The 27,853-nt window shown below is 42.5% G+C and overlaps 2 protein-coding genes across 2 annotated transcripts in view; one reads left to right on the forward strand and one right to left on the reverse strand.

The window, feature by feature from the left end:
* frem3 (Fras1 related extracellular matrix 3) overlaps nucleotides 1-17,513 on the forward strand; it is a 32,052-nt gene extending 14,539 nt beyond the window's left edge. Inside the window, exons 3-24 of the mRNA XM_086295422.1 lie at nucleotides 2,149-2,295; nucleotides 3,764-3,994; nucleotides 4,070-4,195; nucleotides 4,437-4,688; nucleotides 7,071-7,220; nucleotides 7,307-7,516; nucleotides 7,913-8,110; nucleotides 8,224-8,388; nucleotides 8,764-8,946; nucleotides 9,039-9,169; nucleotides 11,032-11,190; nucleotides 11,320-11,623; nucleotides 11,704-11,835; nucleotides 11,935-12,266; nucleotides 12,874-13,066; nucleotides 13,157-13,261; nucleotides 13,573-13,700; nucleotides 13,791-13,925; nucleotides 14,020-14,146; nucleotides 14,241-14,428; nucleotides 14,527-14,673; nucleotides 15,415-17,513. Coding sequence (XP_086151548.1) covers nucleotides 2,149-2,295; nucleotides 3,764-3,994; nucleotides 4,070-4,195; nucleotides 4,437-4,688; nucleotides 7,071-7,220; nucleotides 7,307-7,516; nucleotides 7,913-8,110; nucleotides 8,224-8,388; nucleotides 8,764-8,946; nucleotides 9,039-9,169; nucleotides 11,032-11,190; nucleotides 11,320-11,623; nucleotides 11,704-11,835; nucleotides 11,935-12,266; nucleotides 12,874-13,066; nucleotides 13,157-13,261; nucleotides 13,573-13,700; nucleotides 13,791-13,925; nucleotides 14,020-14,146; nucleotides 14,241-14,428; nucleotides 14,527-14,673; nucleotides 15,415-15,972 — 4,301 coding nt within the window. The 3' untranslated portion in view covers nucleotides 15,973-17,513. The remainder of the gene's footprint in view (nucleotides 1-2,148; nucleotides 2,296-3,763; nucleotides 3,995-4,069; nucleotides 4,196-4,436; nucleotides 4,689-7,070; nucleotides 7,221-7,306; nucleotides 7,517-7,912; nucleotides 8,111-8,223; nucleotides 8,389-8,763; nucleotides 8,947-9,038; nucleotides 9,170-11,031; nucleotides 11,191-11,319; nucleotides 11,624-11,703; nucleotides 11,836-11,934; nucleotides 12,267-12,873; nucleotides 13,067-13,156; nucleotides 13,262-13,572; nucleotides 13,701-13,790; nucleotides 13,926-14,019; nucleotides 14,147-14,240; nucleotides 14,429-14,526; nucleotides 14,674-15,414) is intronic.
* On the reverse strand, nucleotides 16,958-27,455 carry smarca5 (SNF2 related chromatin remodeling ATPase 5). The gene is made up of 24 exons (XM_086295423.1): nucleotides 27,172-27,455; nucleotides 26,072-26,200; nucleotides 25,819-25,985; nucleotides 25,618-25,718; nucleotides 23,572-23,672; nucleotides 23,270-23,449; nucleotides 22,613-22,768; nucleotides 22,380-22,511; nucleotides 22,192-22,260; nucleotides 21,993-22,102; nucleotides 21,647-21,873; nucleotides 21,371-21,492; nucleotides 21,109-21,261; nucleotides 20,864-20,996; nucleotides 20,567-20,715; nucleotides 20,354-20,476; nucleotides 20,146-20,253; nucleotides 19,022-19,135; nucleotides 18,810-18,932; nucleotides 18,566-18,698; nucleotides 18,356-18,474; nucleotides 17,793-18,005; nucleotides 17,557-17,667; nucleotides 16,958-17,448 (listed from the first exon to the last, which is right to left on the reverse strand). The coding sequence occupies exons 1-24, from the start codon at nucleotides 27,241-27,243 to the stop codon at nucleotides 17,383-17,385; spliced, it is 3,111 nt and encodes a 1,036-aa protein (XP_086151549.1). The 5' UTR covers nucleotides 27,244-27,455; the 3' UTR covers nucleotides 16,958-17,382.
* Between the last annotated feature and the right edge of the window lie 398 nt (nucleotides 27,456-27,853).

Below are 27,853 nucleotides of genomic sequence, written 5' to 3' on the forward strand. Positions count from 1 at the left end.
TTCTCCTCATATCAGCTCCAAATAGGGCCAACTGCCAGCAAGCACTTTTTTTTCCAGCACAGAAACAATCTGATGATTCAAGTCTTTTTTTCTGTGTGTGACTGTACATCAGGCTGGAATTGGTGCATTTTCCTTCTTGGGTGCTGAGAGCAAATCTGTGTCTTTAAGAGTTTTGCTTGTTTAGCAGGTACTGAGTCGATTCTGCTCAGAACACAACAAAGTCGAATGTTTTCAAAAGCCCGTTATTCTATTAACACTTGAAGAATTTGGGTCAAGCAAAAACAGACATGATACTTGTTTCCTGTATTTTTAGCCATGGCTGCAGGAAACCTGAGCACGAGCCTGGTGCAGAGTGCTCACCAGGCATTGCCGCTCCATTTTCGCAAGAGGATAGCCTGCATTCATGTATCCATCCGTGTACGCTAAACAGAATAAGACTCTTTCTTTAACTTGAACTCAGTTGTCCACAGTCTGTTTTCGAGAAAGAAATGAAAAGTGATTATTTATGTTTACTATCCCACATTTTCCAGACAGTCATCATTACTCAATCAAACATCAGCTGAATCTGATCATGCTTCTGCCTTTTGGTCCATGTGGATCGTTTCTATTGTGATACGACCTGGCTTGGCTTCAGCGCTGACATGTGGGTTCGAGGAAGCGGCCCCCTTCCCATCCTGAATACCCACACTCAGCTCCCCAGTGTTTTCATTCTCCCCGGTCACATAGCATAAAGACTGCAGCCCCTTTCTTCTTCACTGAAGCAAAAATGAGCTCAATGGTGGTTCAGTGTGAGGACAAGGAGAGGCTCCTTTCTATTGTCCCGTTGTTTGTTTTTGTTCATGCTCCTTTGACTGGTGTAATGTCTAGTTCACATTTGTTTTATTTTTTCTGACACCTGTATCAAACCTTTAAAAAATCTTCCCAAAAACTTCTGCTTCTTCTTATTCAGTCAAGTCCTCTCACTCCTCTAAGCAACTTTTTTACAGAGTTAGGTCAGCGGGGCTGCTCTCAGTGTGACCAGCCGAGCAAAACTAAAGCGAGCCAGTTGTCTCTAACCTCTCTGATCCAGAGAATCCGCTGAGCCTGACCCATTTCAAAAGTCACAGGTCACCAGGCTCGCCTCACTCAAGGATAAAGCATTAAGCTATTTTACCGCCATTGCTAAAAAAAAAAGATTCCAAGTATGCAGCAGAACTTATTCGCTGACATATTTCTGAAGCTGTCTGCATTAAGTCAGTGATAGAAACCAAACTGGCAGTTAGAGGGATTACATGAGTCATGAGATAGTGTGGATTAAAGACGGGATCTATGACTCTGACCTTTTGATATTTCATGTCAAATGTGTTTCACTTTTGGAGGATAGCCTCTTTCACTCAGTATTTACTCAGGCTCATATTGTGCGCATCCACACATTAAATCATCCTTAAAACAGGGGCAAGAAATTAATATTCCCCAAGGGGCCACATGAGAAACTGTTGTGGATGGCCGCACCCATAAGTAGTTCTCCACAACAGTCTCAGTTTCTCATCTGGCCCCTTGGGGAATATTAATTGGCTGCCCCTGGCTTAATGTATGATAAAAAGTCAGAAATTAGTAGAAAGGGGTAATTGTGCTCACTTTTTTTAAAGCCAGAAACATGTAATCATTTGTATATGCTCTTTGAGGTCACTAATAATATCCGACTCATCTCTATGTCCTGGAAATGCCCCACTCCACTTCATTATTTTCACAAGGGAACGCTACAGAGCATGAACAGTGCATGGCAAGTTCAATAAAGATAAAACTCTATGAGTTTTTCAAAAGCAGACAATTTCCATTTTATCTGAGTTCGCAGGCATCCTACTGAGGCCTGAGAATAAGAGAGAGCTGTAGGTAGACGTGGATAAGAATCCATTGAAATAACAAGTAATGCAACTCCTCCTGGTGAAGTGAGCTTTAGAGAAGCCCTGGTATTAAGTTATCATGTTTCCCTTCCTAAATTAAAATATCCCTTTGATTCCTTTTATCCTTGAGCCCAGAGCAGATTGCAGTTTATATGCCTCAGTGAGTCCCGATAGGAACAAACCAGATTATTGTAGTCTCCATCGGAAAGAAGTTTCAAATGAAATGCTAATGCGTTAGGTTCTTTTTCCCCCTGCCTCTCTTTAGGTGGAAATAAACTAAATCCCCAGCCATTCCGACTCAACTGGGCCTGGATCTCTCTGGAGAGGGAATACTATTTGGTGGATGAAGATGCCAAATTCCTGGAGGTGACGCTGAAACGCAGAGGCTACCTGGGAGAAACTTCTTTTGTCAGTAAGTGCTGACAAGTCATTTATTTAGCTTCTAATTAACTGCAGGAAACCTAATTAAATTTGTATGCTTTAGAAATGAGTGAGTTTTTTGTTTGTTTTTACAAACATAATGATTGCTTTTACTATAATCTGCAGACATAAACAGGTTTTTATGTGTTATGCTACTGTCTGCTTCATATTTTGGATGCAAATATTGTATTTTCTACTCCATAACATTTATTTTAAAGCTTCAGTAGCTTATTTTGGAGATACGTTGACTCAAGCTACCAATATATAAGTAATTAATATCAACAGCTGCAATGATCCAATAATATAATGGTAACAATATAATGGTAAATGGACGGGTTAATGCTTTTCTAGTCTGCTTGAGCATTCAAAACACAGCATGTCTCATTCACCCATTCACAAACATAAGAGCGTTTTTGTCTCAGTGCTTTCTATCCAACATTCACGCTCCAACGAACGCATCAGGAGCATGGCTCAGTATCTTGCCCGTGGATACTTTGGCATGCAGACTGGAGCAGCCAGAGATCAAACCACCAACCGTCTGAGTAGTAGATGACATGCTCCACCTCCTGACCCACGTCCTCCCCAGTTATATGAAGTGCCATCCTCATAGTTACTTTAGCTTCTTTAAATATACAATAAATACATCATCAGCTACGTAAGCTGGATTATAACTTTCACTTCATTAAAAAGTCCAGATACATTTTTTCCACATGACTAAATTTAAACTCTTTCCTGGAAATGATCCTGAGCATTGTGGGACTCACTCGTTTTTAGAGCCAGCTTCAAGTGGCCCTTCAAGAAAGTGCAGTTTTTGGTACTCCCATAATGGCCTTATTTTTTAGCTCCTAAGGGGCCACTTGCTTGTCACTCATAAAAAGATATGATGGATGATGATACCACACGACCCTTTATTAAACTGACATTTTAACAATGAATTATTACCCACTTTTAAAGTCTCTTTAGACTTTCATGTTATTTATGTGTTTTTAAAGGTCAGACCTGCAATAAAGCATGACCATAGCTGCCTTTAGTTAAAATCTCTAAACATTCCTTTTAAGGCTGCAGGGCTTATCCTCAGCTTATCCCTGCAGCCAAACGAAGAAAAACTCCACACTCACGCTGCAGACATGTCCCCAAAGGAGCAAAGCTTTTGTTTTCTTCTTTGACTGCTGCTCCATTTCCTGTCCTGTCTGTGACAGAGGTTCAGTTGAATTCATGTATGACATTTCCTAGTAAGGCTTGCATGCTGGCCACTCACTCGCTGTGCAAAGGAACGTAAAACTCGAACTATCTTTTTCTTATTCTGCGGCGTCAGCAGACAGAATATTCTACCTGTTATTGTTGCATCAGATTGAAATTATCATGTGTACTGTTCAAATATGAAAGCCTGTACTTTGACATAAGCCCCAGGAGGAAGCACTGGGGTAAAATATTGCTGCCACTGGAATGCTTTTCCTCAGGTATTGCCACTAAGGACGGCACAGCAGAGAAGGACAAGGATTTCCGTGGTAAAGCCCAGAAGCAGGTTCAGTTCAACCCAGGCCAGACCACAGCGACCTGGAAAGTGAAAATCTTCACAGACCAGGACTTTGAGACCTCGGAAACATTTGAGATACAGCTGTCAGACCCTGTCATGGCTGTACTGGAGTTTCCTGACGTCGCGACGGTGGAGATTGTGGACCCTGGTGATGGTAAGAATCTGGTTATTTTGAGTTATTTGAACAAAATTGTTGTTCTTGGCCTTCATTTGTTTTCCTTCAAAACAGAATCGACCGTCTACATCCCTCAGTCAGAGTTCAAGATAGAGGAGGATGTTGGAGAGCTGTTGGTGCCAGTGCGACGTTCGGGAGATGCCAGCCAGGAGCTCCTGGTAGTTTGTTACACTCAGCAAGGTGAGATCAATCTGTTTTTATCAAAACACAAATAAATGAAATTTCAGGAGTGGAACCTTTTCTTTCATTACTTTTGACTACTGGTGATATATTAGAGCAAACATTTCTATGTTCATGTGTAGGGCTGATTATTTAATTAGTATTTATTTTGTGTTATTTTTTACTTCCCCCTTTTTAGTCCAATGACTTCCTGCTGTTAGTTTCCCTGCAAACTGATCTTTCTGTTCCCATAATTCCTCAGGAACAGCCACCGGCACCATACCCAGCACAGTCCTTTCCTACTCTGACTACATCACCCGGCCCGAGGACCACACCAGCGTGCTGCGCTTCGATAAGGATGAGCGCGAAAAAGCCTGTCGCGTCATTATCATCGATGACTCCCTTTACGAGGAAGAGGAGAGCTTTAACGTCAGCCTCAGCATGCCCATGGGGGGCCAGGTGGGCGCCAACTTCCCGTCTGCCAAAGTCACCATTTTGGCAGACAGCGATGACGGTGAGTGGGAGCGTTTGATCATTTGAGAAAAATAATGATGAACGTATGCTGAGCTGAGCTCGTTCTTTTTGGACCCGCATCAGACCCGGAGTTGAAGATGAAGAGAGGGATCTCCATCAATCATCTGTTTACAGACAGAAGGAGGGACCTCGTGAAACTATTGCACGTACAGTGTGGAAAATGATTATTTGATCCCCTGCTGAATTTGTAGTTTTACTCAAACACTCACAAATTTTACGCTAGTTTCATTTTAACTCAGAGAGACAGAATATCAAAATCAAAAATCCAGAAGAAAAACACATTACATAAAAGTTATGACCTGATTTGCATGTCATTGAGTGGAATAAGTATTTGACCCTGAGCAAAACACAGCAGTAAGATGCTTCTTGTAGTTGGTCACCAGGTTTGTTGGTGTACGCTGACATCCTTTGCTGCAGTTAGAGAGCCACAGAGGGCGGCAGGTGTGCTTGATCCTGTTGCTTACAGAGTCTCTTTGCTCTGTGTTTGCATTTGCATGTCTGCTCGCTATTAATCCACCAAAGGTGCGCAGACAGTCTGATCACCACAATCACCAAAGCCTAAAGACCTGGATGCTGCGCCTGCATCAGCGGCTCGACAGTATGGCTGTGTTTATGCTACAGTTATCCACTATACTCAGCCTGTCTGGGCGTCAGATACAAGATAACAGCAGACAGGTGCTGAGTGGGGAAAAGGCGACCTCTGTGAATGTTATGCTACACTGTAGCCCGACAGATCAAAGGACTTTAAATCTCACCGTGCTCCGCGGGCGACCCTCACCGGCATTTAGGAAGGCCCAGGGGGAAACAGAGGGCACCCCTTTGTATGAAGGGACCAAAAGGCAGGTGGTGGAGGGGGGGTGGGGGGAGGCTATTATGCAGGGAATCCAAATGACTGGCATGTTTTCCAGCACTATGTGGTCTGTATCTCTAAGGAGTCTCAACATATTAGCTTGAGAAAGAATCACAACATTCATTAGAGCCTCTTGTACTTTCTTTTCTGAATCATTGATGACAGATTTATTTTCCTTTCTCACATTTACCCCGTCTCTCGCGCCTTTCGCCCATTTCTCGCACTTGCTTGGAGTTTAATTGATCTTTATATAAATATAACCATTGTGCATTCCCAGACACGTGAAGAGACAAGAGAAGAGTCTTTATTGTAAACCTCTATTGTGATCCTTCTTCTTCTTCTTGGTGGGTCCTGAAGTACCACCGCGCCACAAATCTGCTTCAGTGCCTGTAATGTGTGCGTCTCTGTTAAACAATCAGCCCTGCCTGAGTAAACTTGTGGTTTGGGACCTTGCCAACGACGAGCCTCTATTGTTACTGTTTGTCTGGATCTTCCTCCCACTGATCTTAAGGTTGCCATGTTGGCACTCACTTCACCCTCTCACCCTTATTTTGGTGCTAAATAGAAGCCGGAAGGCACTGAATGCATCCCAGCAACCATTCCCTCAGCTTCAGTTGTCTCTCGCAGCATACATCGACTTCTAAGTAAACTTTAAGAGCAGATCTGCCGTTTCTCCTCAAGTAGTAATTACTGAGAGGGAAATTATTGAGACATCTGACATTCACTCATAGTGTCCCGAAATGGTTAACAGATACAGTGATAGATTTTTATTGACTTTTGTTACATATCAGCTCTGAAAAGATGAACCTCTATATCTCCACGTCTATCTATAGGTCAGATCTCTAAGAGCGCTGGCCGGACGCAGTGTGTTGAAAACCTGCTTTATACACAAGTGAAGAGAGATGAATGTGTTCCAGCGGTCTGAATTCTTGCCCTCTGTCTTTACAAAGGAGACGGTTGCCTCTCTGTCTCTGCCACCACCCCCCTCCCCTCCTTTACCATGCTTCTTATCAGCTTCTCTGTCATCAGACTCCAGGAACGTCCCTTCGCTTACCCATCATTGCCTGTGCACATACAAGCACACAGCTTATTCATCAGGTGTACCCTCAACCCTTTGGCGTTGAGTTCAGAGAGAGCTGTCGGGATTTAGATAAGTGGGGGAGGAAGGTTGAGGCAGGATAAGATGGATGACAGCTCTCTTCCTGTGCTGAGTAAAAAATGGGGGCATTTTGCTCAGCTATTCACTTCAATCTGTCCCTGAACCTGAACTACAAAACATGTAGTCTAAATATCCTCACAAATTAACTGCCAACATCCAAATGTCTGGGCTTATGCTGTGCCACAAAAAGATCTTTGTTTTAAGAGCCTGTAGAGAAAACACAGATTACTTCCTTCACTTTATGCGGTTTTGGAAACTACTTTGTCAGAATATTTCCATTAAGAAAATACTGACCGCTGATCATGGCTCAATTATTTACTAATTTCCCTTCCTAATATTCCCAACTCTCACAGAGCCTTCACTGTACTTCGGTGAGCCTGAGTATATCGTGGATGAGAGCTCAGGCTATGTCGAGGTAAAGGTTTGGAGGACAGGCACTGACCTGTCCAAAACCGCTACCGTCACCATCCGCTCCAGGAAAAGCGACCCCGTTTCTGCTGAAGGTAAAAATCAGACGTTTGACAGAATCCACAGCACTCAATCGCATTAAATAACACCATCATTTAATGGCTTCTTCTCTGTCTGCCAGCTGGACAGGACTACGTTGGCATTAGCCGCAACCTGGACTTTGCTCCAGGGGTGACAATGCAGACTTTTAGAGTAACCATCCTGGATGACTTGGGCCAGCCGGAACTAGAGGGACCCGAGACCTTTGACCTTGTGTTGCGGATGCCCATGAATGCGGTGCTAGGAGAACCAAGCAAGACGACCATCACCATCAATGATACTGTCACTGACTGTGAGTATCAGGTTTAGAAATCAAACCAAAGTACGGATTTATAAATCTGCACTCATAATCTTTTCAGTAGATATTCTATATTCATATTACTTATAAAAAAGTTCATTATCAGTAAATAAACAATGACTTAATGGCTACTCTGGCGCACTGTTATGTAGCTTTAAGGACAAATAAAGACTTTCTGAATACTTTTCATGTAAGATGTCATATGCTGGCTCTTAACTATTATACATATGTACATTATGAAGCATTTATTAAATGGTTTTACACATAAATTGTAGGACAAAAAATATCAGATCGCTTTAAAAAAAATATGGATTCTTCATAGCATGAAACACTATCTTCTTTTAAATTTGTGAAGACTTTCTTGTAATTGATTGCTTGTTGGCTTCTCAGTGCCTAAGGTTCAGTTTAAGGAAGGAAGCTACAAGGTGGATGAGTCTGATGGGGAGGTAACAGCCACAGTGTACCGCAGTGGAGACATCAGCCTCAGATCCACTGCACGCTGTTACACTCGCCAAGGCTCTGCTCAGGTCATGATGGACTATAACGAAAGGCCCAATACTGATGCATCAGTCATCACCTTTCTGCCAGGTGACACCCTCCCTCTGACACCCTCCCACCCAAACTAATCTTTCATGTATCATTTGAGGTGTATTTATACATATATATAATATTTATTCTCTGTACCCTAATTTTCTCCCCAGGTGAGAGTGAAAAGCCATGTGTGGTTACCCTGGTAGACGACTCCATCCATGAGGAGGATGAGGAATTCCGCTTGGTGCTGGGAACTCCTAAGAGCAAGTCTCCTTACGGAGCCTCTATCGGGGAGCAGAAGGAAGCACTGGTCACTATCACAGATGAGAAAGACAGTACGTGTTTTCTGGAACTAAATATATTGCAAATAATAAAACAACATTTGCACAAGTGGGAAAAAATGTATCAAATATCTTGGCTGAGGAAAAAAAAGATACCCCTGGCCCAAGCCAAAGAGTGTGTATTTGTACTAAGTTAGCTAAAACTGATGTAAATAACTACAATAGAATAGCTCAATTATTTTGCTGCGTCTCATAACATCTGCTAACAACAGAACACGAGAATCTCAGTACCTTTGCCTTTTTTAACACTTATTCCCATAAACCACATTGTTATTTGGTAAAATCTGAGTTCAAATCAAAGATGTTCAAAAGAAAAAAAAATATGTTCATTTAAATGTTTATAGTACGTGAATACAATTTTTCTTCCAGAGCCGATCATCCGTTTCTCTGAGATCAAGTACAGTGTGCGTGAGCCCCAGGTGAAAGGCGAAGTGGCCACAGTGAAGATTCCTATTCTTCGTTTTGGTGACACTTCAAAGGTTTCAGTAGTGAGGGTGCACACAAAGGATGGGTCTGCAACCTCTGGAGAAGATTATAACCCGATGTCAGAGGGTGAGAACCTGGTTTTAGCAGCTACACAGTGACTAAGTAACTTGCATGCTGCCTCCTGATATGACTGCACACGTCACTGTTTGTGTTTTAAGATGTGGCGTTCAAGGAGGGCGAGAAGGAACACTTTGTGGAGATTGAGGTCCTGTATGACGGTCAGAGAGAGATGAGAGAGGCCTTCACTGTGCACATGAAGCCTGATGACAATATGGTGGCTGAAATACAGGTGAGACGACGGCCACGTGGGATGCACGAGCAGATGCGCATAAACAAATATAAACCCAGAAGAAGGTTGTGTATGTGCGGGGTACAGTACTGCAGATCTACACAGGAGCCCTGTCATGTCAGCCTGTGTTAAAATAAGCAGGCAGCAGCTGGCAATGCTGTCAGCACGCCTGAACCACAGATATATAAAAAGCAGGAATGAGATGCTGAGGGGAATGTCCCAGCAGGGCCAAACAGAAGACAAACCTATAAACAGAATGGCGACATGTTGCCCATATACTCTACAGCAGGCATATACAGCTCACGTGACAGAAATAGGTGATTACAGTACAATTTGTGTGTTGAAATTACACTGTATCATTTAAAATGACAATGTTTTATTTCGGTGAAATTAAACTAATCTCGAGGGCTGCACGGCAGATATTATAATAGCAATGTTTTGAATTCACAACTAATTTGTTTATCAAGAGTTGATTGATAAACATGTTTAGGAGCAAATCAAAATCCATTGTGGCATAACTATTAATCTCCAGCACCCAGTGTGTTTGCAGTATTACTCAGAGTGTATTTCTTTGTGAACAGTGCATTGAAAAGACAATTTTGTGAAAACAGATGAAAATTTCTTCGGGCTGGCTTCATTCAGATACACTCCTCAGATATTTTAACAAATACACCCGTTCAACTGCTTTCTAACACAAATATCTAATCAGCCAATCACGTGGCAGCAACTCAATGCATTTAGGCATTTAGACATGGTCAAGACAAACTGCTGAAGTTTACACCGACCATCAGAAAAAGGATGAAATTTGATTTAAATGGTTGTTGGTGCCAGATGAGCTGGTCTGAGTATTTCGGAAACTGAAGAGCATCTTAGGTATGCAGAAGACCACACCAGGTGCCACTCCCGTTGGCTAAAAACAGGAAAGTAAGACTACAATTCATATAGACTCTCTTGAATGAGTGTAATGAGGACCCAAATGCAGACACAAAGGCAGACGAAGGGTTAAACAGAAAGCGAGCCCTTCGAGGCGTTGGAACAGATACAAACGAAGATGAAAACCCAAAACATAAACGGGAATCTACACTGGGAATAGCAATAGGGAAACTGGAGCACAGAACAGGGATACACAATGGAGGACATCCAGGGACAGGAATTTAAAAGATACATGATTGGAACATAACAGATGTTCTGACAAGGGAGACTGACACTGTATACACACAGGAGGGTGATTAGTGGTGGAGACACATGGGAACACAGCTGGACTAAATACATCTAATGACAAGGGGAAGTGAAACAGAACTTAATACACACAGGGAAAGACTCACAATAAAACAGAAAACACACACAGAGACACACAAACTTGTACACGAGAGAGAGACATGACAGAGCTGAGAGAGAGGGAGAACGAGAGAGAATGACATGGAGAGGACTTACAGATGAGACCAAGACAACCTAAAAAGGGAACTGACTAAACATGTAACTAATAACTAGAAATACAAATGATTAAACACACATAGGGAAAGTTGCAAAGGACTAGGTGAAGAAGAATCGCAGTATAACTGCATCATTCGATTTGCTAGGTGTACCTAATAAGGTGTCCAGTGACTGTACACCAAATTGTGGTAATGACTAATCACACTGCATTGTTTTGAACCAAAGCATTCAATGAGATAAATATGTTACTTCTAAACCTTTGCCACACTAGATTATGAGTTAGAGTATGTGCTTTTTACACATGCATACACATTAATGATACCCATAATCTAATAGTCTAAATGGCAGCGCTATAGGCTTATTTAAAGTGTTGGGTAGTTGTTTAGGATGACAGCCAGTTGACTCTGCGTTTTCTCTCTGTTTCCCAGATGAACAAGGCCATTGTTTACATTGAGGAGATGGACAGTGTGGCAGATGTTACTTTCCCTGCCATCCCCCAAGTGGTTTCCCTTCTCATGTATGACGACACATCTAAAATGAAAGACAGACCCTACCCACCCAATGGATACCCTGTTGTTTGTGTGACGGTGAGTGAGACGCTGCTTTATTTACTCTAATATAAAATCAAACAAAGCACTTTTTCAGTAGTAATTATTATATAAAACATATTGGTAATGCTGTTTTTAAAAATGTAAGGTTTATCATATTGTTTCTAGGCCTGCAACCCTAAATATCATGACTTTGATAAAACGGGTTCCATCTGTGCCGCGGAGAACATCAACGACACGCTCACTCAGTACCGCTGGCTCATCAGCGCTCCCACCGGATCAGATGGAGTAACCAGCCCCATGAGGGAAGTGGACACTAACACTTTCTTCACCAACACCAAGTCCATCACCTTGGATTCAATCTACTTCCAAGCCGGCTCTAGGGTTCAGTGTGCAGCAAGGGCTTTCAATGCCAACGGAGATGCTGGCCTGGAGCTCGTCAGTTCTATAGTTGTGATCAGCAAAGAGGAGGGTAAGAAGAAGCCAGCAGAGATTTACAGACAAAATACTGGATGTAGAATTATCTGGTTTAGCTGACCCTACCTTTTGCAGGTATGTGTCAGCCTCGTATCCCGGGTACTGTTGGAGCTGAACCTTTCTCTGCAAAGATTCGCTACACGGGTCCAGATGATCCAGACTTTCCCAACCTCATCAAACTGACAGTCCACATGCCTCACATGGACGGTAAGTGGCAAATTTTGTTGCAAATCTCAATATATGCCCTTATATAGCCAATGTGTGTGACAAAAAAAAAACAAAAACAATCTTTTGCCCGTTCATCAGGAATGCTGCCAGTGATCTCCACAAGACCTCTGTCCAACTTTGAGCTTACCCTGAGCCCGGATGGCACACGTGTGGGCAACCATCGCTGCTCCAATTTGCTGGACTTCAATGAGATCCAAACCGGCTACGGCTTCATCACAGACGCAACAAAGAACCCTGAAATAATTGGGGAGACATCGCCCTATCAATACAGCGTTGTCATGCGTTCAGCCAACTCTCTGCGCTTTTACAGGAATCTCAACTTAGAGGCCTGCCTCTGGGAGTTCACCAGCTACTATGACATGTCAGAGCTGCTGAACGACTGTGGAGGATCCATCGGAACCGATGGACAGGTAGGAAAAAAAGTTAAATAAGTGAAGACGGTAAAATGTGTTTTAAAATCACCACATTTTACTCAGTCTGAATATTTTCTTTAAGTTTGTAACATTTACAGGAGGGCCAGGATCCAAGGTTTTCCAGCAGAAAGCTATATAGTAACATTATGAATGAGATATTGTGATTCAACTGGTATTAGCTGAATTGCCTGGTGAGCCTGTCTCTAGCTAGCTTGCTAGCAGTACCCCATAAAGTTGATTGTGTTCATCTGGAGGTCGCGTTATTCATCCAAGTGACCGGCTGACTAGAGGTTTCTCCAACCTTATAAATGATACAGCTGCATGACTGAAGCTCGGGCTGTTAGCTCAGTTTTGTTAGCCAGTGGTGTTAGTTTTGGTCATTATTGCAACTGTAGCATTTGTAAGGTTGGAGAAACCTGCAGCCAGCTGAGATTGAAGAAGTCACTTGGATGAGGGACAAAAAGTGTGTTTCACTGAAAAAGTCCAGATGAGCAGAATCAACTTCCTGGGATTTTCTTACCTGGATGATTAAAGACACTCACTAGCATTAGTTCCCAAAGAAATAGGTATTATTCACGACGGTGCCTTTTCCCTGCCCATTTAGGTGCTGAACCTGGTCCAGTCTTATGTCACCCTGCGTGTTCCTCTCTTTGTGTCTTACGTCTTCCACTCTCCGGTGGCTGTCGGAGGCTGGCAGCACTTTGACCTGCAATCAGAGCTCAAGCTCACCTTTGTGTATGACACAGCTATTCTGTGGCAGGATGGCATTGGCAGCCCACCTGAAGCTGAACTACAAGGTATCTTCATAGCCAACGCTGTTAGTCTTTACTGAGGAAAAATGTAAATTGGTGACGCTCATTGGAAAACGTTCCCCTCTGTACTCGTAGGAGCCATGTACCCCACCAGTATGCGTATAAATGAGGAGGGCCGACTCGTTGTCAACTTCAAGACCGAGGCACGCTTCAGGGGGCAGTTTGTCATGTCTCATCCAGGTATGCATGTACAGTGTACACACCCTAAACCCATCTTGTGGGGTCATTCTGTACAAGCCGCCTCTGATTACCCTGTGGTCCACATCCTGTCGTTATCTATTTATGGAGTTCCACCTCAGGGGTCTTCCTGTTTGAAAGACCCAGAGGTCATTCAGCAAATGTCAAAATGACCCAACAGCGTTTACTTTTAGGCCGCAAGTAGCACAGGCAGTGTGAAAGGTCACTCTATAAATAAGTAGACACTGTTACTAGCTTAGGTTGGGCAAATTGCATTTGTGAAGATTTATGACTGTATACATGTTTGTTTTCAGGAACCAGCGTGTCATCTATGGTGATATGTGCTGACCACTCTGGGCTGACGTTCACTCTAGCCCTGGTCAGGACTGAGCCTACATACAACCAGCCCATGCAGCAGTGGAGCTTTGTCTCTGATTTTGCTGTGAGTCATTTAACTGTGAAAGCATCCTTCAACTGGTAAAGAAATAGCAAACCAAACAGCCCCATTCCTCAATGTCTGTCCAACCTCTAGGTACGAGACTACTCCGGGACTTATACAGTGAAGCTGGTCCCCTGCATTGCATCACCCAATGGGGAGTTCAGCATCCCTCCTGTCTGCCACCCAAGGGAGCCGCTTACTTTTGATATGGACATTCGCTTCCAGCAGGTTAGAGCTGATCGCTCTTAAAGGCTTTTTCAGTGTGTTGTATTTACACTTTGATGCATTATTTATTGCCTTTTTAATGATCCTTGCTCGGCAGGTGAGTGACCCGGTGGCAGCCGAGTTCAGCCTCAACACACAAATGTTCCTGCTGTCCAAGAAAGAGCTGTGGTTGTCCGATGGCTCCATGGGATTTGGAGAAGGAACCGATGCTGCTTTTTCAGAAGGTACTACACTGCTGCCATCTAGTGGTGTTAAGTAACATCACAGTGGGAAACCATGACCCACAGGGAATGTCACGTCATCTGTACTTCAATTCAGGCTCCATGATTTATGGCCGTGTGATGGTGGATCCAGTCCAGAACCTGGGTGACTCCTTCTCCTGCAGCATTGAGAAAGTCTTCCTCTGCACCGGAATGGATGGTTACGTTCCCAAATACAACCCCACTAACAAAGAGTATGGCTGCCTGGCAGACGCACCCTCTCTACTGCACAGATTCAAGATCCTGGTATGATGCAATAGATCACAAAGTATGATTGGATACTGTGGAAGTGAAAAAAGTAGATGGGGTTTCTGATTTTTCTGTGTGTGTGTGCCGTTCTGCAGGACAAAGCCCAGCCAGAGACTCAAGCTACATCATTTGGTGACGTTTCTTTTAAGGCCACACTGGCGCAGGACACACCAGGAGCTCTGTCTTTGATCAGACAGCCAGGCACTGACGGCTTCACACTGTCTTCCTCTCCACTTTTTCAGGTCTGCATTATTCTCAGATACAATATGTTCATATATGGAGGCCCAAAACTGAAGAAACAAAAAAACCATAAATAAATGAATAATTTAAGTAAATATGGTGAAAAACATAGACATGCTTTTCCATGTTGATCCTTTGAATGACAGCACCCTCATGTTAAAGTAGAAATTGATCAAAATTGATAAAAATCAATAAATACACATAACGTAATAATACAAAACTGAATTTTAAGTGGTAATGATAATAAATATGGGAATTAATGCAAAAGCGATGGAATAAACTAGCACGGCCTGCAATATTTTTTCAAATTCTTCTTTTCAAAGTCTTTGTTTCGCATTTATCAAACAAAATTCAATCAAAGACACAAGCTTTGGTTACCATAAAGCTACAAGCAACATATGTTAAATGCGAAGGGTGAAACGAATTTAAATGGAAATATAAATGTTTTTAAAAATATTTTGATATTAATGATCGCTGTATGTGTGACAATGTTTGTGCAAAGTATTGTTGCGACTGGCCCACCCGGTAAGAACGAGGTAGGATACTTACAGACATATGTGCGTACATATGCTACAAATATTATAGTAGGAATAATGGTTGTACATTTAATGATAAAATACTTTATTTATTATTATTATTATTAAATATTTTTTGTTTGTTTTTTAAATTTGGCACTTCTGGTCCTCCGTAGTTGTTTTGCACAGGCCCAGACTTAAAGAGAATTACACATCTTGTGCTTTCAGGTGGCTGCTGGTCGAGAATGGTTCATCCACACCATCTACACTGTCCGCTCCAGAGAAAATGCCAACCGCAACATTGGCAAGCGCAGCGTAGAGTACCTCCATCACAGCATCTTCTCTGTTGAGCAACCCCGCTCCTCCACCCGCCACCGCCGTGCCGCCCCCTCTTTCTCCGCTCCTGCTGTAGCCCAAGACATCGGTATCGAAAATAATCGGGGCACCAACATCCAGCACATCGCCCTGGACCGAAGAGACCGCATTGTGGTCAGCCAGCGCCAGCCTTGGCTCCCTAATCGTGACAGTTTCTTAGAGCGCCCCCTGCTGGAGAGTTCAGGCAGAGAGCCGAGTGATACTTCCACTATACCTTTGCTGGTGGGCGTCGCAGGCCTGATCCTCCTCACCTGCCTCATTGCCACCGTCGTCATTCTCCTGCTCCGGCGCAAGAAGCGTGAAAAGAAGAGCCAGTACCCTCCTTACGCCACCTCCTCTTCTTCAGCCTACAACGGCTACAGTCACAGCCCAGCAGGCATGTGGGGTGGCTCAGACAGCTCAGAGGTGTAAATGTGGGCCCGGCTCCAGTTCAAACATCTGTCCTCTATTAAAGGGACTTTGATAAGTCTCCTCCACCAATGTGCCTTCGATGCCAAACTTGTGTAGCACTGAAAAGAGCCCAGAACAGTCTGTGGACAGCAAAGGATGTCAGTACTCGGGGCCCACAGGCAGTGAATGCACCAGAATAATGAGGCTTGCTGATCTCTGATAATTGTTTGTCTTTAATTTACTGTACGTTCGTGCCTTTATTACAACCTATGCAGGATCATGGATATAAGTAGAAGCCCCTCAAAATATATCTGTTTCATTTAGGTTCCAAGTTGTAAAATATCGCTCTTTATCCAGTGTTTGCAAATGCATGTAATGTAACTTGTGAGTAAATGGCATCCTTGTTTAAATCTCATAAAAGCAAATTATTTTCTATTCAGTCTTTTTTTTTTGTTAATTGCTGTATTTCACCATGTTCATTATGTTTTTTTAGTGGAGAACAAAAAGGACTGAATGTTAGTCAAAACTGAGCTTAATGAATGATGTGATTCTTTTTCCTTCTATAAGAAGCCTGCAATACTACTACTGAGAAGAGTACTACTGTGGTGTCACTGAAAGGGATTGTAAATGTTATTTTAGTCTTTTGAAAATGCAGAAATCCACTTTTTTTTTTACATTTTCTAGATAAATGTGGCTAAAATCAGATGCACACCTATCCGTGTACATATCAATGTAGGACTATGGGTAAAAGGAAAAAAAGTATTACTACACCCTGGTGAAACTTGAAAAAAGAAAAATCTGTCTGGTTTGTTGATCAAGGCCTGAAAACAAGTGCAGTATAAAAACTCTACTTTTTCCTTCTACAAGTGACAGCATATTTTAATGTGCCAACTATTAGTAGACTTTTATGGCTTATTAACTTTGTGAAAATTTTCCAAATACTGGATGTATGTAAACTTAAACTGCCAAACTGAAAAGAAATATTTTATGAACGTGTCATTTATCAGCTTTTTTGTTTGTTTTTTTTAAAAAAAGGGGGGAGATTTATTTGCGATGCTCAAAAAGACATTTTCTACAATATAAGATACAAGAACAGATGTTTTCTTAAAAATAAAAAAGGGTACATATTGTTTGTTTCAAGCAATGGAATGTGGTACAACCAACAGGCATAAATACACATATTTCAATTAAGTACTAGTAAAAAATAAGGACTAGCAAACAAAATCTAACCCAGCACAGCTGCAGTGTTTAGGTAAGTGACAACAAGGCAGGCTTGTAAAGAAACACTTCCTAGAACCTAAAACAACCATATCAGTCCGTCAGGGATTTTACACAGTACATTATCACAGCCTGCAAACAAACACAGACACTAGGACTAATGATAGCTGGCTGCCGTCTTTAATTCTGTTAATGCGGGTTTTTCCAGCAGCTTCACAACTTGAGCTTTTTCCTTCGTCCTCGACCGTCTGGAGTTCCCTCTGACTTTCGTTTCTGCGCCTGGGAGGGAAAAAATGGATTAAAAAAATAATAATAAAAGGATGTTGTCCTTAATAGACAGCTTAAAATAGTTTGAATTGTTTATTATGGGATGAATTTGTAGCTTACCGAGCCGGTCTTTGGGCCCCGTTTCTTCTTTTCCGCCTTCTCCCTCTCCTCCAGCTCCATGTTCTCTCTCTCTATCAGGGTGATCAGGGTGTTGCATCGCCTCTGGAGCTCCTACACGATAAATGGGGGGAGAAAATAAAAATTGCATTTTTAATTATTAAAACAATTTTTAAAAAATGTTTAAATAACAGAAGAAAAAAAAACTGAGAAATAAGAGTGAAGTAATCCAAACTCACCATTGCAGTCCTAGATTTGAGGAACCAGTCGAAGCGGAACTGTGGTGAGTTGCGGATGCACTGGCGGAGCTCGTCGTACACGCTCTCCTTATCAAAGCCAAGCTTGTGAAGCATACAGATGAGGAAGCGGTCTTCCTCCTCTGTGTAGTTCTTGCCTTTGTTAGTCCCGTAGGAGATACGGAGCTGATGGAAAGGAGCCTTGTAGCGGCCAATCTAAAGGAGGATTTGAGAAACACATTGAAGGATAAACACAATGCTGAATGAGAAATCTACTCAGCAACTTGCACTACAAAAAGAATCTTTTTTGGGGTTTTTTAGAAAACATACTATATGATACGGGGCCGATGGCGCGATATGGCAGCCTGGCTTCTGTCAGTCTGCCCCAGGGCAGCTGTGGCTACAACTGTAGCTGCCTCCACCACAGTGTGTGTGAATGTGACAGTGAATGAATAGTGGAATGGTAAAGCGCTTTGAGTGTCTAGAAAAGCGCTATATAAATGCAATCCATCATTATTATCATTATTATTATTATTATTATTATTTCAAAGTTGACTGACTGCTACCTTTGAGTCCAGTGCTTTCTTGATGCTGATCCTCCTCTGAATCCTGGCCTCTCCTCTTTCTATCTGAGCCATGATCTTTTCAATATCCTGCAACTCATTGCAGCGCTCCCAGAATACAGCTGCAGGAAAGGACACGAACATGAAGTCACACAATAAATCAATTTAAATATCTGGGTTTGCTTTCGACAGAAGAAAAAAAAAATCCATTACCAGAATATTCCATGACTTCCTCCGGAGTTTTCCCCTCAACCTCTCTGGCAATGTTCTCAATATCATCTCTCCCCCACTTCTCGTTTGCTTTGATGAACTGGTTGAAGTCACGTTTGTTCCAAATAGTAAATCCCTGCGACAAGCGTACAGTTGATCCGTTAATGCACAATTTAGAGAAATATGCAAACATTTCATTTCCTGTATATCAGCCACTGGCTGCAAGTCAACAAGAAAAATAATCCACCTGTTGCAGAAGGGTTTCCTTCTCTTCCAGTTCCTCCTCTGTGAGGGCCTCGGCCTCATCGATCTTAGCCTGCTCCTCCTTCTGGACCTGAGCAGAGTTTGGTATGTCTGGATTGCGAGGAACCTTAAGAGACAAAGCCACAGATCCAGTTAGAGTCTTCTCAAAAGACAACAAAATTTGGACAAATAGGAATGTGTCTGATCTCTTTGAACCTTATATCCAATGGTCTTTCTGTAGAAGAGAATTTCCTTTTCTAGAAGCTCAAAAAGACGTGGAGGGAAGAACTGGAAGTCCTGCACATTTGGCTGCTTAGGCGGACGAGGAGCCTGGCAAAAAAAAAAAAAGGCAATCCAAAATAAGTAATAGGGACATGCACAACTAGTCACCTAATCATCGCTATTGTCACTAGTCTGTACCAAACGTATTCATTCAGTCTAACTGATTTACAATTGATACTCAATGCAGTAAATCAGCGGTCCCCAACCCCCGGGCCTCGGACCGGTCCGTGAGTCGTTTGGTACCGGGCCGCGAGAGTTGAGGCTCAGGTGTGAAATGTATAGTTTTCAGGGTTTTATCGGTTTTCAGCGTTATTTTGTTATTATCGTTTACTCTGTTTTCCTTGGTCTTTTCACGTGTGTTATGAATAAATTTTCTTTTTTCGGTACAGGTACTAGTTTTATTTTGTTGTATTTATCCGCGACACCTTAAAGGCCGGTCCATGAAAATATTGTCGGGCATAAACCGGTCCCTGGCGCAAAGGTTGGGGACCGCTGCAGTAAATGGTTGTTTCCTAAATGTTATGCCGCCACCTGCCACCAGTTGGCGCATCACTGCTGAGAAACGCCATTAATCTAGGCCTGATTGTTTTAGTAATAGTATAATTGTTAGTTTTTCATGTTAGTTCTTTAAAAAGGTGAAAGACTGAGATCACAGATAAAACAATGTTTTGTAATAACATGTTTTCATATCATATTTAACATCAGTTTATTATACGTGTTTTTCTTAGTTGCCTGTTTGGAGAATACAATGCAATGTCCATAATGCACAATGTAAGGTGGCACACAGTTAAGCGACATGATTCATTATTGAAGAATGTGATTAATGGTATCACATGGTTTTCTTTACAAGGCTTTTGACATTGTATATTAAACGGTTAACAAATTTAACTTAATAACTGAATGTTTCTTAGTTTTACACTAGTTCACTGGACTAATTTGAGTTTTTCCTTGTTTAGTCATCAAAGAACTTAGTCAAACCCCCAATAAATAAACATTAAACATCCTGATGCTTTAATAGATTCTGTCTGTATGATGTTTGAACAGTGATGGTTTCCTACCTTTGGTGCTTTGGGCTCACTGACTCGCAGAGCTTCTCTGAAGTAGGCATCCACCGCGTAATTGGCTTTCCTTTCTCTCTTGGGCGGCTCGATCCAGTTTGTAATGACCTGAACGGAAAAATGAAAATCACAAGCTAAGGATTTAAGTCTTTTCCCAAAAGAAAGGCAGTCCCAGATTATAAATACCGATGCTGGCCAACCTATTTACCTTCTTCTTCTCTCTGTAGTCCTCTCCTTCGAAGGTGTACACGCTGGTGTTCTCCGTGTCCATGGTGAAGTTTCTCAAAGAGCTCTCGCCCAGCGATGACATTCTCTCCTTCATCTCCATAGTCTGGTACACAATCATTTCAAAGTGTTTGATTTTTTAAATTCACACAATAACTTTCGATTGATGCTTTTCAGCTAATGCAACCAGACTCACCTTCCTTTCACCTCTCTCCAGGATGGCATCGATGTCATCATCTGTGATCTCGCTCTCTTTGGAAGCAAACACATGTGTGGCACCGTGGCGGATGATGGAGAGCATCTCATCCTTACCCAGTTTGTTTGCACTCGGATCCACAAGTCTCCCTATTTTCAAAAAATAAATAAAATAAAGTTTAGTTTATTTCGCAATTTCCAACAAGTACCACTATGTGAACTTCATATTTTATTTCTTAGCAGCATGCAGGACACTAAAACAAGTTTAAACAGGCTGACTTTAAGTGAGATGAGTTACCTTGCTGGATGACGATCGAGTCCAGGCGCAGTTTCATCTCGGCCCTCTCCACAATCCTCTCCTCCACTGTGTTTTCAGTGATGAAACGGAAAACTCGGACCTGCTTCTGCTGACCAATCCTGTGAGCTCGGTCCTAAGCAGATGAAAAAAAACAAGCAAACAAAAAAGTCAGGTAATCTGACCGAAACAATCAAGTTCATTGGTTACACTCATGCTCAGGTAGATCATCATATTAGACTACTAACCATGGCCTGAAGATCGACTTGAGGGTTCCAGTCTGAGTCGTAGAGGATGACTACATCTGCTGTTGCCAGGTTAATACCCAGACCTCCAGCCCTGGTGCTCAACATAAAGATGAACTTTGAGCTGTTGGGCTCATTGAAAACATTGATGGAGATCTGTAAATACACAAACACGTGAAAATTAAGTGCTTTTATAGTCACACTCTCAATACCAAACACTCAGGAATTGCTTTTGGTTATGGAAGATGACAAATCCACATCTCACCTGTCTCTCCTCGTGTGGAGTTTGCCCATCCAGGCGACAGTAACCGTAGTTCCTCCACATGCAGTAGTCCTCCAAGATGTCCAGCATCCTGGTCATCTGACTGAAGATGAGCACACGTGAACCTACAAAACAGGGATGTGGAGACGTTAAGAGACGTAATTAAAACAATTTTGCAATTCTACCAGCATTTAAAAATGTATATGCAAACGGGAGCATGAGCCCTCCCGCCAGTAATAAAGAGATAACTAAAATACTGAACAAAAAGAATCCACACACCCTGCTCTTTTAGCTTGGGCAGCAGCTTGTCTAGCACCACCATCTTGCCGCTGTTCACCGCCAGGTGGATGTCTGTTGTGTACGGTGGGCCGGGCTCAGCCCCATCAAACAGGTAAGGATGGTTGCAGCATTTTCTCAGCTGCATGAGAACGTTCAGCAGACGCATCTTGTCCATTTTACCCGCCGAGTTCAGAATGTCGATGTCCTTCATCAGAATCTTTGTGTACCTGACGGGTAGTAGCACACAACAACTTAAGTTCAGCATCCACAAATACAGCAGGGGAAAAACACAAAAACAGCTCAGGTCTTGTTTTATAGCAAGTCCATTTTAACTGGGGATGCTTACCACTCCCGCTGCATCTTACTCAGGCCAACATAAATCTTGATCTCCTTCTTGGGGAGCAGAGTTTTCTCCACGTCTGCTTTGATACGACGAAGCAAGAAAGGACGCAGCACCTACACGCAGGGAGCGCATTAACCCAACTGAAATATAACACACCTTACAACGTACAGCAGCGTGCTGGATAGTCGCATTAAATACATACAGTGTGAAGACGTTCAACCAACTTTTGATCACCCAGGCAGTTATTTGTGTCAAACCAGGAATCAAAGTCCTGAGAAAAAAGAAGAGAAATTAAATTGGCACCTTAATACAGAAACACCTCTTCTCTAAAGCGTTTTCAAGACTTCTTCTATAAACTACTGATTTTGTGGTTTTCTATAGAAATCCTACTTCTGATGAGTTGAAGACATCAGGCAGCAGGAAGTTCAGGAGAGCCCACAGCTCATGGAGGTTGTTTTGCAGGGGTGTTCCAGTCAACAGCAAACGATTGGTGGTCTTAAATTCACGCACAATTTCTGATAACTATGGAGAAGCAAAGAAAACCTTAGCGATCTGACCATCTCACAGTACTAAAGGTTAGGTGGCTGACATGTGTAACTATTTTGTTTCAGCAGCTGTCTGACCTTTGACTTCTCGTTCTTGATCCTGTGAGCCTCATCAATGACCAGGTATCTCCAGTTGAATTTTTTGAACACCGCCTTTTCAATGATGAGCATCTCGTAGGATGTCACGCACACATCCCACTCTCCAGGCAGCAGCACATCTCGGATCAGGGCAGTCTGTCATTGAAGCAGAAAACTGTTTTTACCACCAGAGTTCTACAGATTAATCTCATAAATATGTGTCTACAATACATAAAAAAAATAATAATTTTAAACCAGAACAATACATGAGTGTTGTCGGTTACACAATCGTTTCCTGTGTCACAAACAACAAACAATAAATTATTATTCAAAAATAGATGTTATTACCTGTTATTTTAGCAATCTAAATTGCAGTCATAAAAACCAACTACTAAGAGCCTACCTCCCACAACGTATGGCATAAGGACTTTTTAAAGACTGAATTAAGACATTAAACAACAATTAAGGCCTTATTGTTTAGATTGCAGTATTTAACACCTTTTAAAACTTTTTTAAATGCCTGTGGGAGTCAAAAAACAAAAACAAAAAAAACAAAACAATATGGAGTCCACCAAATAGAACTGGTGAAGGACAACCAAAGCATCTGAAAAAATGCTTTGATTTTCACACCATTGATACATTTTTGACACAGCTTACCCGCTCATCTCTGTCTCCGATCAGGCAGACAGCACGAAGGGAAGGCACCCATCTCTTGAACTCATTCATCCAGTTGTAGAGGGTGGACTTGGGAACCAGCACCATGTGAGGACCAGGGATGTTTCTGTAGTGCTTCATATAACCCAGCAGTGCAATAGTTTGGAGAGTCTTACCCAATCCCTGACAATAAGAAAAGAAAACATGAATGAAGAAAAAAAAAACAAAAACAAAAACATTATGACACGATAAAAATATCTGTAATTTAACTCCATGAATAAGTAGAAACGTGAAAAAGTGCTGACCATTTCATCGGCGAGGATACCATTGATTCCATTCTCGTACAAAGAAATGAGCCAGTTCAGACCACGGACCTGATAGTCCCTCATCTTCCCTGTTTTCACATCTACATTACAGACAAGAAAACAAAATTCTGTAAGAATTGTTTTAATTTTGTTTTGCCTAATAAAAACTCCCACCACTAGGGGGAGTGCTTCTGCTGCCTCTTATTGGGGCAGTAATAGATCAACAAGTGCAAGTCAAGTGAAATTTGCTTAGGAAGGCTCCTAACTGAGTGAAGTGACACAGATGAGCTGGCTGAATTCTGCTAAGTACAAAGACAATGTGCTTCAGTGCTTCCTTTATTGGCTGTATCAGGATCAGCCACATACAGTGGGGCAAAAAAGTATTTAGTCAGCCACCGATTGTGCAAGTTCCCCCACCTAAAATGATGACAGAGGTCAGTAATTTGCACCAGAGGTACACTTCAACTGTGAGAGACAGAATGTGAAAAAAAAAAAATCCATGAATCCACATGGTAGGATTTGTAAAGAATTTATTCGTAAATCAGGGTGGAAAATAAGTATTTGGTCAATAACAAAAATACAACCCAATACTTTGTAACATAACCTTTGTTGGCAATAACAGAGGTCAAACGTTTACTATAGGTCTTTACCAGGTTTGCACACACAGTAGCTGGTATTTTGGCCCATTCCTCCATGCAGATCTTCTCGAGAGCAGTGATGTTTTGGGGCTGTTGCCGAGCAACACGGACTTTCAACTCCCGCCACAGATTTTCTATGGGGTTGAGGTCTGGAGACTGGCTAGGCCACTCCAGGACTTTCAAATGCTTCTTACGGAGCCACTCCTTTGTTGCCCGGGCGGTGTGTTTTGGATCATTGTCATGTTGGAAGACCCAGCCTCGTTTCATCTTCAAAGTTCTCACTGATGGAAGGAGGTTTTGGCTCAAAATCTCACGATACATGGCCCCATTCATTCTGTCCTTAACACGGATCAGTCGTCCTGTCCCCTTGGCAGAAAAACAGCCCCATAGCATGATGTTTCCACCCCCATGCTTCACAGTAGGTATGGTGTTCTTGGGATGCAACTCAGTATTCTTCGTCCTCCAAACACGACGAGTTGAGTTTATACCAAAAAGTTCTACTTTGGTTTCATCTGACCACATGACATTCTCCCAATCCTCTGCTGTATCATCCATGTGCTCTCTGGCAAACTTCAGACGGGCCTGGACATGCACTGGCTTCAGCAGCGGAACACGTCTGGCACTGCGGGATTTGATTCCCTGCCGTTGTAGTGTGTTACTGATGGTGACCTTTGTTACTTTGGTCCCAGCTCTCTGCAGGTCATTCACCAGGTCCCCCCGTGTGGTTCTGGGATCTTTGCTCACCGTTCTCATGATCATTTTGACCCCACGGGATGAGATCTTGCGTGGAGCCCCAGATCGAGGGAGATTATCAGTGGTCTTGTATGTCTTCCATTTTCTAATGATTGCTCCCACAGTTGATTTTTTCACACCAAGCTGCTTGCCTATTGTAGATTCACTCTTCCCAGTCTGGTGCAGGTCTACAAGACTTTTCCTGGTGTCCTTCGAAAGCTCTTTGGTCTTGGCCATGGCGGAGTTTGGAGTCTGACTGTTTGAGGCTGTGGACAGGTGTCTTTTATACAGATGATGAGTTCAAACAGGTGCCATTCATACAGGTAACGAGTGGGGGACAGAAAAGCTTCTTACAGAAGACGTTACAGGTCTGTGAGAGCCAGAGATTTTCCTTGTTTGAGGTGACCAAATACTTATTTTCCACCCTGATTTACGAATAAATTCTTTACAAATCCTACCATGTGAATTCATGGATTTTTTTTTCCACATTCTGTCTCTCACAGTTGAAGTGTACCTCTGGTGCAAATTGCTGACCTCTGTCATCATTTTAAGTGGGGGAACTTGCACAATCGGTGGCTGACTAAATACTTTTTTGGCCCACTGTATATAACATATTTGTTATTTGCTCATGCTCAGTGTGTGCTTTGAGTCCCCATAAAAACAGGTCTTTACTTACAGGAGGGAGACTCGTCAAAGCGAGTGCACACATTTGTGGTCTTTGTGCTCTCATTAAGAAGCTCTTCATCCTCTTCTTGTTCCGTGCGACGGTGGCGGTTGCTTTTAAAAAAATAATAAAAGACACAGCGTTATAAATCACAATGGGAGAAAACTTTCTAAATGGAGGAAAAGAAACTGTTCTGTAGGGATAGATACTCACTCTCCAGCTGAAAGCAAATTCTGTTTCTCGTCCTTCTTGATACGAGGACGTCCCGGTTTCATCTTGAGCGGTGAGGTGGGGGTCTTCTGTGCAGCTGGTTGGATGAAATGAGCAAACAGCTCTGTTTGCTTCAGCAGATACTCAAATCTGTTGGTCCGGTCTGTTTGCTGCATTACACAGAAAGAAAGTCCCATTCATCTTCCGACCCAGGAGTACAGTGGTGAGCCATGTAATGATGGAAGAGAGGACTTACCACTTTCTCCTCATAACCTGGAGTAGAGTCTTTAGTTTTGGAGGAAGATGAGGAGGAGGAGGCATCTTGTCCATCAGCACCTGCATCTGAAGAGGACTCTTTTCCAGCATCTGAAGAGTCAGACTTCTCCTAAGGGAGTGTATGGTGAAAACAAACCAGTCTTAGTGGATGTCGTCCTTATGTTTACAACAACAACAACTGATAGGAAGAGATGAGCTCACTGGCTCAAAAACAAGCCAAAGGGCAAACCAAAATTTCAAGGTGCATCGGTATTCACATTTGCAGAAAACAGGGCATGTATTGACTGAAATACCGTCAGTTCTTCTTCTAATCATATACTGTCACGGGAAGGTACTTTTGATAGCACATTTGCGTCACAGAATAAATCAGTCTCTTTTACCCCTCTGCTATCAGACGTGCTGAGAAGTACCAGTAAATTTGTGAATTTAAATCTCTATTAAAAGAAGATGAGGTGATAATGATAAGACTTTTTGTGGAGAAAATGCTTCCAATACAAAGCAAGGACGGTGTTTTGGAATTTCAGCTTTCTTTATGTGGGATTTTTATATTGATAGAAGTTTCAAATCATTTTTTGGCCGAGTTGTACGCAGCCAGCGAAGCAGCATCCTTCCCCGGTCACAACAGCCATTGCTACGCGGTCTGCTCCGAAAACAAAGGGGCAGACGGTACAGCTGAGAGGACTGCTTCTGCCCCCCCAATTTGTTTTCACGGGGTTTTCTAAAAGCCGACTCACTGTTATAAGCGTCCCACTGAGTGAACCAGGTCTGAGAGCAAGCATAGAACAAGTAAGGACTTCTGGAGCGATACGAGACAGGCAGCTAGCGGGGCTAAGCTAGTAGAGTGGGCGCTCATGAAAACGGCTGGCCTCGCTGCTGCGCTGGTGGATCTGGCTGTTGTCTTCGGGAGCTAATGGTAGCGCCGCTGCTAGCTAACTGACAAACTGAAAGTTTCACACAGTTGATTTCGAAAAATGCCTGAACAAGAGATGGACCTTTTCAGAGTTATACATTCGTGTGTCGGCTTTGTGAGAAACGAAGTCAGCGTCGAAAGGATATAATTCCCATTTTGAAACATCTTACCTCCGCTCCTCCGGCGTCTTCAACTTCAGCCTGCTCTTCCCGCTGTTCCACGCAGCTTGCGCTTTCGGACATTTTTGTCGATTTTCCTTTTCCGTTCAGGTATATCGTTTGTTATTAGGTGACTTGTGTGATCCCGTTTAAGAGCCGTTGAGAATTTTCGGAACTTCCTCTAGGTAAATAAGGACAATCCTGTTGTTTTTAATGAAAGACACACCGGTTGGTCGCAGGCAGCACGTTCGCGCTAGCAAGATTTTTCTCGCGCACCCGCGTTCACATAGTTACCGGGTCTGAGCGCGCTATCGCGAGATTTTATTATGCTGCCTTCGCAGACTGTCGAAAGTATTTGTTTTTGTTATGGCTCATATGACAGCTTCCAGTCATCTCCAAGGTTACTATAGTTAACTAAATCTAAACTAAAGCCTTTAAAAAATTAAACTTAACTAAAACGATTTTTAAACTGCAACAATGTATAGGTTAATATGATTAGTTTTAGTATTTGCTGGTTTAGTAAAACACTTTTATTATAACTTGATGGTTTTGCTGCTTATTGAATCTCTGGATGTCAGCAAGACCGGGACTCACCTTCTTTTAAAAGTTTTCTTTTTTATTGAAATACCTTTACTTATTGTTCTGAATCTAGCATCTGACATATGCCCTCCATGCAATGAATAATTAAAAAGAC

The sequence above is a fragment of the Aulonocara sp. 'chitande type north' Nkhata Bay genome, linkage group LG6, assembly GCF_057382095.1.
Source record: "Aulonocara sp. 'chitande type north' Nkhata Bay isolate Kocher_YH1m ecotype deep benthic linkage group LG6, A_spYH_male_GT1.1, whole genome shotgun sequence".
Taxonomy (NCBI): domain Eukaryota; kingdom Metazoa; phylum Chordata; class Actinopteri; order Cichliformes; family Cichlidae; genus Aulonocara; species Aulonocara sp. 'chitande type north' Nkhata Bay.